This window comes from Triplophysa dalaica, chromosome 3, assembly GCF_015846415.1.
Source record: "Triplophysa dalaica isolate WHDGS20190420 chromosome 3, ASM1584641v1, whole genome shotgun sequence".
Lineage (NCBI taxonomy): Eukaryota > Metazoa > Chordata > Actinopteri > Cypriniformes > Nemacheilidae > Triplophysa > Triplophysa dalaica.
Genome location: NC_079544.1, coordinates 22,549,346 through 22,559,437, shown reverse-complemented (window position 1 = coordinate 22,559,437; position 10,092 = coordinate 22,549,346). Strand labels below are relative to the sequence as shown.

At 36.6% G+C, this 10,092-nt stretch overlaps 1 protein-coding gene across 3 annotated transcripts; it reads right to left on the bottom strand.

Moving 5' to 3' along the window:
- Window positions 1–281: 281 nt before the first annotated feature.
- Window positions 282–9,802, bottom strand: LOC130415452 (uncharacterized). Of its 3 annotated transcripts, none has more exons than XM_056741181.1 (18): window positions 9,687–9,802; window positions 7,339–7,451; window positions 7,033–7,150; window positions 6,891–6,956; window positions 6,611–6,679; window positions 6,017–6,388; window positions 5,850–5,951; window positions 5,013–5,245; window positions 4,751–4,929; window positions 4,578–4,671; window positions 4,141–4,491; window positions 3,927–4,044; window positions 3,698–3,789; window positions 3,438–3,555; window positions 2,871–2,975; window positions 1,387–1,551; window positions 837–1,019; window positions 282–691 (listed from the first exon to the last, which is right to left on the bottom strand). In XM_056741181.1, exons 2-18 carry the CDS (start codon window positions 7,396–7,398, stop codon window positions 480–482), a joined length of 2,637 nt encoding a protein of 878 aa, XP_056597159.1. In that variant the 5' UTR covers window positions 7,399–7,451; window positions 9,687–9,802; the 3' UTR covers window positions 282–479. The 3 variants fall into 3 exon arrangements, with proteins under 3 accessions (XP_056597159.1, XP_056597167.1, XP_056597175.1); XM_056741189.1 differs by having other exon boundaries at window positions 6,017–6,364; XM_056741197.1 differs by having other exon boundaries at window positions 6,611–6,956; window positions 7,033–7,158; window positions 9,687–9,705.
- Window positions 9,803–10,092: the final 290 nt, after the last annotated feature.

Below are 10,092 nucleotides of genomic sequence, written 5' to 3'. Positions count from 1 at the left end.
TTAGATCTTAAGTACATCTTAAGCAAAATTAAATATTTAAGCACGATCACAGAACATTTAACTTATTAAGCCTATTATCAAAAAGTTTGGTGAAACTTTATGTATTGCTATATTATGTTATAATATTTTTGTTATATTGTAATTCTGTTAATGATCCATGTGTTAATGTAGTGAAGTATGTAGTAAACAAATTTGTACAAGAAAAAATTACAAACTATAACCAAACTGTGACGTTAAACGATATTTTGTAATTAAGGAATCAAGACTCAGTCAGGCAGTGATAGAACATTCAGGGTCAAGGTTTTATTCTTTACAATGGGGAGAAAACATGGCTTCAAAACACAGATTCATCAAAGTGGCTGAGTAGAGCAGAGAAAGTCTGATTTAAGATGCTACTTTTACAGGAGAGGAGTAAATTACTGCACCCAGCAAACTTGAGCCACCTAGAGTAAGAAGACCAGTCAAAACTCTAGTCAAAACTATAATTCATCATCGGTAGAGGCATCTGTGGAGGCATCCTCAAATGGGTCTTCATCTTCTTTTTCAACAACAGGTCCATCATTGCCACCTAACGCTATTCGGGAATATGTTTCTTTCACAGTCACCAGGTCTCTTTTGATCTCCTCACATTTTTGTAGGACAGCACTGTATAGGCCACGGTAAGCTTCACCAGAAAGTCCTGAAGGGAAGCCTAAAATTTCGGATAGAAAATAAGAAAGTGTTTAGAAGTATGCACCACTACATCAATTTGGGACTTTCCAGGTATTATGATCTTTAAAGCAGGTTATTTAAACTAGGCTATACTAAGTAAACAATATTTAGAAATTAGTACTCACTCTGTGTGGCCAGGTCATCTGACACTGCTCTAGCCTGGTCCTTCAAGGCCCTGTAGGTTCTTGTAAGCTGTGTCCAATGTTGTTTCATTTCCTCTACAAGTACAGCCTCTTCCTCAATCAGTCTCTCCAGCTGCATCACCTTGTCAAAAACTTTCTTCTTCATTCCTAAAGAAGTGTCAGGTTCTACAAAGATAAAAAAAAAATCAATTAACATAATACTACTAATCTTAATGCCTTTTGTTAGCAATATCCCATGTTAGTGGAAAAGATGTCTCAGGCAAAAAGTGACTGGTGTTGGATCTACAGTGTGGGAAAACAAAAGGACAAACCGACTTGACACATTACTCTGAGGAGTGACCTGTAGTAACTTCCTCTGGACTGTAGTTTGAGTGAGCTAAAAAAAGTTTAAAGAATGCAATGATGTCTGTGCATTTCTATGGTCTGAAACAAAGGATAAGCACATGGGCCTTTTCCTTTTTTAACCCAGAGTTTAATGAAGTAAGTGTTTGAAGAGGATTCACCAAAATGATTTATGTCAAACTTTACATACCAGAATCCCAAGGCCAGATAGGACTTTCTGTTGTAAGAAGGTCTTCAATTGAACCTACAGATTCTGTTGTGGTTGGAAGACCGTCGTATTGGGATATGGCATTAAACAGCTTTTTCTTATCCTCTCCAATCCGTCTTCGGATCTTGTGTCGCTGTTTGTTACGGTCTGCAGCACAAAAACACCACAGAGAGAGGTTTCAGGAGGATACGCATGAAGGTCATTGTGCTAATGGCGCCTTATAAACTACGGTATTGAGCTCACAGAATATCAGGGATTAAAAATGCAATTGTAGAATATTTAAACTACAATAATAAAAGTGTGGTCATAAAACCATAATAGATAACCTTGAATGTGACCAATTTTCAAGTTATCCAGGAAGTTGGGTGCTGATAACATTGGACATATAGGCAGAGTTAGGACAGTTCACTCAATGTACACTCACAGTATAAAGGTTACTAATGGTTCTTGTAGTAGAATAGGCGGGGTGAGACCGTGGTTCGAGTCCGGTGAGTATTTGTGAATTAGCGCCAGCTGTGCGCACACCGGGCTCGAATCACGTAGGAGATTGGGAGCATATAAAAGGAACGAGCGACTGGACCGTCGAATAGAGAGGACCGGGCCCGAACTTATGTTATGTTTGTATTTATATTTATGTTTTGTTCGCCGGCGGTCGTCCGTGAGGGGCCACCGGCTGTTGTATTACTTTATTAAATGTTTTGAATGTCTTTCGGTTTCCGACTCCTTCCTTCCATTTTATGTAAAACATGTTCGGGCCCGGTCCTCTCTCTTCGACGGTCCGGTCGCTCGTTCCTTTTATATGCTCCCAATCTCCTACGTGATTCGAGCCCGGTGTGCGCACAGCTGGCACCAATTCACAATTACTCACCGGACTCGAACCACGGTCTCGCCCCGTCTACTCTACTACAGTTCTATATGCACAGTGTGCTGTAGATGTGAGACTTCAGTCTTCAGATGTGATAACATTTAAATAACTTAATAATATCAATACATATCACATTTTAAAATTAACCCCACAAGTACATGAGGGCATGGAAAGGGAAGGAATTGAAAAATTCGATTCAAATCGGAATCGAATCGAAAAAGAATCGAACACTTGAAATTTAAATTACACTTATCAATTCCTATGTGCATATTTTCAGAAATGTGCATGTGTTAACTTCGGATAAAGCAAATGAAATACAAATTTACCACACATTTATTTAACCATGATGTAGTTGGTATTAAACTATGGTAATTTTTTTTTATAAATCAGACAAAACATGGTTGCTATGTACACAGAATGGTGCTCATAAACCGATATTTTTGGCAAATCTGTCAATAAGCAGGCTTAAAGGACCCTACAGGTCAAAGTTTTGCTTCAACTGTGGAATCAAAACTGGGAATCGATAACAATTGAAATCGATAAGCAGAATTGGAAATCAAAATCATCAAAATACCCAACCCTAGGCATGGAGCCTACTTACCGGTTACACGATACAGATCCCTCTTTTTCTGCTGGATGCCCAAAAATAGGCCTTCAATCAGATGTTGCAACGCCACTGGATCATCTGTTCGGAGGTCATCTGGAGCTATTTAAGGTATTTAATCAATATCATGCACTTTCTGTTCCATCAAAAATAGAACAATTAAACTATTTCTATAAAACACCTAATATAGACATTTTTAGGGATAAGGTGGTTAACATTTAGTGAAAAAATAAGTATTCAATGAATTCAAAATATTGACAATGGATATCAACAAATGTTTTGCCAAAGAATCTGAGAACATTTGCTCAGTTTGCTAATTGGTGAATAAGTGTTATGAAGTTTTTTGGGAGAAAGTTTCATCATCTTAGTTTACTTTAAAAAGAGAAAGAGCTCCCAATTATGCCATTGTTTTATTGTTTGGTTTGGTCATTCAATGTCACTAGAGGAGTCAGGTGTTAAAACACAAACGAGCAAGGAAAAATAACGTATTCAATATATATTTTATATATAAAATAACACGTTCAATAATTTTTATATTTAAAAGAGACAGCAACAAGTACTTACTGTCAACTGCCCACTGTCTCACATCAGTAACCCACTGTTGTAGTTCCTCATCAGACCTTTGCGTGGACTCCTTTATAGCCTCAATGTCCTCTTTGACTTCCTTTGTCTTCTGGATAGTCTAAAAGCACAATTAATGGAAAGTCACACAAAACTGTCGCAATCCTAAATGTATAAGATACTGAGTACATACAAGTTATCAGTAAACATCAGTCAGATGAAATGTAATCTTCCTTGATGAATATTTTTTAGTTTTTACTTACCTTCAAGTACCGTGTAGACAAGTACTTGTGCAGGTTTCTTTTTTTTCGCTCATTCCATCCTCTGGCATGTAATGTGATCATATCTACTCGTGCTGTAAAGATGAAAGAATTAAATGAGCTTTTTGAGCAGTGATGGTTAATCTACAAGTATGATTCTTGAAAAAAGCAAGCTGTTTTAATTGTTATGCTACCAAAGCACAATCCGTGAGCACTGAAAAAAAACACTTACCAGCCTTACTCATGTATTTTGTAGTTAGAGCCACACGGGACAAAAAGCTGTTGACTTGTTCAACTTCTTCACCAATGGTAGTGCCTGCCCCTGTTTGGTTTTTGCCACCCCACTGCACCTAAAACATGCACACCAGATGTCCAAACCACAAATATTGAGTTCAAGGAGGTCAAACAGGAAAAGAACTTACCATATTGTTTGAAGATATATTTACCTCACATTTTGTAGAATGCCCCTTTGCATGCATGACCGAAAGAAATGGCTTCATCTGAGTCAATTTTTTCATTTCTGGGAATGCTTGAGCCACCTTTTGTAGATAAGGCCAATATCTACACATGATGTCGGTGCAGAAGAACTTGCAATTTGTTTTTGTGGCCAGATCATTTTGCAAAAACAGAGGGTATGCAAATATCTCCCCCCTGAACATGTTCAGACCTCTAAGCAATATGCAGTGTCTGCAAACTGCCACCTCTAAGCCTTCTTCGTCACATTTGGAGTTTGTCTTCTTAGAGGTCTCCCTGGCTGCAGCCCATGTTGATGTTCCACAGGTGCCTTTTCCACTTACCTGTAACACAGAGTCATATCAAATATATACACAAAGTAAATGCTGATTTATTGACTACAGTCGTAAGTCTTTGACAAATATCTTACTGGCTTGATCTTCTCACGAACACAATCAACAAATGTTGCTACAGCTTTGTCATTGGCCAGAAAAACTCCATCAAAAAATGGTTGTTCCTCTACCCTACATAAATAAAATATGTTAAAAGCAAAAATGATTCACAAGACATTTTGACAGTGTAATGTTATCAATAATAATATACCCCTTTGTTTTGCTGAATCTATATAATTTTCTGTTTCCATCTGCAGACACAGCAACTGTATCTGGGGTGCAAGCTGGGCAAGAGAAGTGGTCAATGCCGCAGAGTTTTTCTCTTTCATGACGACAATATGTCCATTCAAGGAAAGCTTTTTGGAAGATGTCGCCACAAATGTAACCTCTCTGGAATTACAAAAATTTGAATACAGTGACATGCCAGTTAGACTTGCACAAATGAAGAAAACAAATGACCTTCCAGATGTTACCCTTCCAAATTGTTGTGAGCGCTGTTCTAACATTTTGACAAATGCTTGTCTTGAAAGACCAGGTGCATTGATCTTCAGGTCCTCAAAAGAGGTGAAAAGGTCTAGCTGGTATATGGTTTGAAATCCCACAGTGCCCGGCCAGTAACCACTACACAGCAGGTCTCCCACTTCAGGTGTCCATGACGCATGACATGTTCTGCAATTCATAACTGGCAGGTACATGTCATAGCGACCTGAAAAAAGATTAGATCACTTAAATTTTTTTATCCATTTCTGATTCCAATTACATAACAAAATTGTAGTTGGAAACCATCACAGTAGTTGGAATCCAATTAAATGACACATTTTAAGGTAATAATAAGACAACTTTTAAATAACTTTGGACCTATATTGTTTCAATGGGATAATATTATACCATATCATTATAAAAATACAAAGAGTAAGAATATTACATTTGTTATTACTAACAACTTAACATTATATTATGTAAAGGTTTTCCAGAATGGTATTTGTGAAGGAACTGCGGGGGGTTTAAGAGTTTATATGAAAGGCTAACAATTAATTAAATAATACAAATGTTATATTATAATAAATCATTTTAAAATTAAAATAAAAAACTACTAAAAAATAAAATAATTTATTTGTTTACACGCATGCGATTTTACCATAACCAATGACAGAGAACCAATGAACATGCAAATGTAATAATTATTCAAAAAAATATTTTTAAATCTCTGTGGTATAGATGAAATTGAATTGAATAACCTGATTAAAAGTTTTTAAAAGATTAAATGCCAATAGACAAATACAATAGAAACATTGCGTGTCATACAGTACCATTTATGCAAATGAGTGCAACTGATCGTCCGGCGACAACAGAGAGGTTTTGAGGGTCACAATCACACACTTTTTCAGGTTGTGTGATTGGCAGCAAGCACACTAGATGAAAGGAAAAATATATTACCAAAAAATAACATGATTTTAAGCTTTCCAGTAATTCCTACCTTGCTCATATATGACATTTTGGCCACTGAAGTCTTGCACAGCAGTTGATGGAGGGACAGGTTTATAGAACCCATCTATAAGAGTCTCTCTGTTGTGAAAAACTAGATGTTGATGCGTAGAAACATCACACTTTCCACAGTAACGGGGTTTAGGCAAACAGTCCTTGCACCTGATGACTGCTTCTTTCAAGCTGCAGTGATCACAAGGACCAAGATGTACACAGTCTGAAGCAAGCAAACTGTCAAGGAGTTTTGGTCTTGCTTCCTGCCAGCGTTCTTCAGACAAGGATTGCCTCAGTGCCCAATCATTAGATGCTGTTGATCTGGGTTCATCACAGTCCATTGCATCTTGGAGTAGATGTACTTGTAAATCTTGCAATAAATTAATTTACATTACAATTCCTTATCATGAACAAGCTTGTAAGAACACAAACACAGTTTATGTTGTTTAAAAAAACAATCTCTTGAGTGCTACACCTAAATATTCTGAAGCAAATCTGTACATTTTCATAAAATGCTTGCTCTATTATTAATTCAGAGACAGTTCTGATAGGTAAAAACTTACTACACAAAACAAATTTAAAGTAAGCATACCAATAATCCGATGTGCATCTACTTCTCCAAAATGTTTGGTAGTTGAGGCTTCAGATGTGTTTGTAGTTTCTAGAATTTTAATGCAGTAGCAGGCATACAAAGAACAGAACAGATGCAATGGGAACTCTTTCCACTGTTGAGCAGCTCATATGGGAATGTATTTTATCAAATTACCTGTCTGTTAGTATAAACAGACTTCAGGGTATAAATGTGAAAGATAAACAGTATTTGGTTGAACACATGATTGTACATCGAATCAACAAAAACAAAAATTGCTTACCAAGCTCAACTTCTTGAGGGTTATTTGAAGAGGCACTGGTTGAGGCAACTGGTCTTTCAGATCGGTCTAAAAATAAAAGGGAAAAAAATGGTATTTACAAAAACTTAGTGAAAATCAAAGGGTCAAAAATATCAAAACATACCTGTCTTTCGTTTATGCTTCTCATACACGAAGAATCCTTTTTGGTCTCTTTGTTTCCACCTGAGTTTTATCTTCTTTCTTTTTCGTTTTTTTGGTGTTTCTTTTACTGCCTCCTCACTCTGTATTACTCAAACACAAGAGGTAGAACAACGACTTCAAAATATACATATTTAAGAATGTGTTGAACACGTTTCTGAATATCAATTTTCAAGTTGCAAAAAATACAAACAGTGGAACACACACGCACACACATACAGTGAAATACTGCTTGATGCAGAATGCTGGTACATAATTTTATAAAAAATACCTGTAACTCCTCCAAATCAGCCATTATTTCATCGAGATCAGGCTCTAATCTCTCCTCCATATTTTACACTGCTGTAGGCTGACAATCCTTCTCAGTAATTTATTTTTTGACACCTGAGAGGCACAAAAAAAAGGACACATCAAAACAAATGAAAATATGTGGGTAACGGTTTGCATACAACTGGGAGGCCTCCTTGATTAAGTTTTTTTCCTACCCAGGCAGTGCCTAGGTAAATGTTCTCAATGATGGTTAATTGGGTGCCGGTGATGCATTGGGCAGTTTTCATCACCTGATGGAGTGTTTACTGTCCGATGTGGAGCTCTTGCCATACCACACTTGAGTGTGGTTTGGGAGTAGATCGAAATGTTAAATGCTTAAGTCAATGAACTGCATTCTAATACAAATTTTGATTGTTTGGTTAAGGCAGAGTGGAGCTCCTTTCTGGCATCAGGAGTGCTCACACATGATTCTATTGTTAACATTTACCATTACAATTACTACTGGTTTATGACTAAATATAAAAACAAAATGCTTTCATTGTGATATTTTATTTCTGTTTCATCAGCCATGTTTTCATCAATGTATTTTTCTACACTTTTTGAAGTATCACATTAGAAAAGGTTGATGGAAACCGCAAAATTGAAACAGATTTGCCCAATAAATTCTGATGTAGTGAGCATTTAACTGACATGACTGATCAGCTGTTAACGAAAGGAGAAAATCCACGGCTAAACATGCCTTTAAGGATTTTAAAGCACAACGTGAAGACCAAGAAGTGCATAAAAATCCTTTAAAATGATCTAGTAAAAAGGGGTCAAATTGTTACGTTACATATCATTATAACATAAATTAACTTTTTAAAATGAGGTTGTTACTTTAAAGTCCAGCCACATGGGCAGTTATCTTAAGCTCGAGCACCACTCATTCTGTGGCAGGTACGGCTGCTACATAAAATGCATGTTCAATACATAAATAAATGTAGTAATATGTACTCATATGCAAGCATGGCATTGGCACAAGTTGGTGCTACATGGAAAGACTAACCTGATATGTCAACGTTTCACTGTACGTTTTTGAATTACCTGTAGTCTGATTAAAAGTATTTTAAAATGTAATTTAGCCTAATTACAACTGTGCCAATAGACAAATACAACCAATTTTCATTGGTTAATGGAAAAGTGTTTTAAAGCTTGACGTTTTGCAGAAAATCTGAGTTATATTTGACATAAGAATACAAACTGTATTAAGGGATTACATTTTATGGAACATATTTTTCCATAATTATTTATTAAACCTAGTCTGTGGGGTAAAACGACCCCAGCAGGTATCACTGATAGTAAGTATGTACATCACATCCTTTCTTATTCCATCATGTAGTTTCTCAGGTTAGAAACATTTTCATATAAATAAATAAATAAGTTATTTCGGCTTAGTGCTTGTCACGTATGTAATGTGTTGAAAAACAAGTTAAAAACAGGGGTCACGCATGGATAAATGCATAACATTATAATACCACATCAACTGGGACGATGAATGATGCATGCGTTTTAAATTACTTTTTAACTTCTGTTACTATAATATTTCGTCTTTTCACGTAAACATTTCAAATTGACTTCGATGTGTCCACATTCAACGATGTCTGCAGATTAAGACTACACCAACAACTGTAGGTTTTGACCTAAGTGTGATTTTCAGTTACAAAGATTATCCTTAAACTGGACATGAGTAACTTACTTATAGCGCGCACGCGCGCGCGCGTGAATTCAGTTCACTGAAGACTCGCTATGAACGGCTCATTTGAATCATTGAGTAGTTCATACAATCGTAGATGAATCATTTGGCGTGATTTGCGAACCGATTTACCCGGTTCGTTAAAAATAATCATTTCTTTCATGAGGGGCACATCGTAATTTCTTTATTTCCAAATAAGGAGTAACGATATGCTTTATGTAATATAGCGGAGTAAAAAGATAAAAACGTCATTACTGTCCACCACTGCGAACAATAAACCGAATTATAAAGCGATCTATTTATATTTTCAAAGGTCGCCAAAAGCTTTATTAAGCTTACCGGATAACAAGCCACATAGCTACTAAATCTACCGCAGAATTCGTAACGGTAATTGTAAAAAAAAAACTTTAATTGTCGGCGGTGGCTAACGCTAGCTAAATTACTCATGCGTTAGCTTCACTTAACTGTCCTACTGGCGTCACGGGCAGTCGCATGATTCTAACGTTACAGTTTAGTTACCATTAGAGCAAACATGTTTCAGTAAAACAACGTGACACTTTACAATTTCACTAAAATAACGCAGACAGCATTAGGATAATGTGATATACTGTACATACCTCTGACGCTCAATCGTGTTGTATGTGGAGTCGACCGTCATCGATGTGTCACACAGAGGTCTTCTCTTTAGCGCCCCTAGTGGACTTTCGTGTCGTAAAACTGTAGAAATATGTACCTGCTAGAACGTATTTAGTGGCGCTGCAAAAAGTGTGCAGAGGTACGTCTTACCCATGAGACCAGGTTGATTTTGGAGCACAGTGCTCTGCAGCGCCGACCAGACGGCAGCAGTTCAAAGAGAAAGTGTGCTGGATGTGAGGGGTCCAGTGAGATTTTGCAAGCCCTTTTACTCACTCACTCAATTTCTAAAAAAAAAAAAAAAAAAAAGATTGCCATTTGTATTGCATTTAAAATTGTAAAACAGGCTACTGACATTTTTTTATTAAACTGCGCATCGTTCTGTTATCA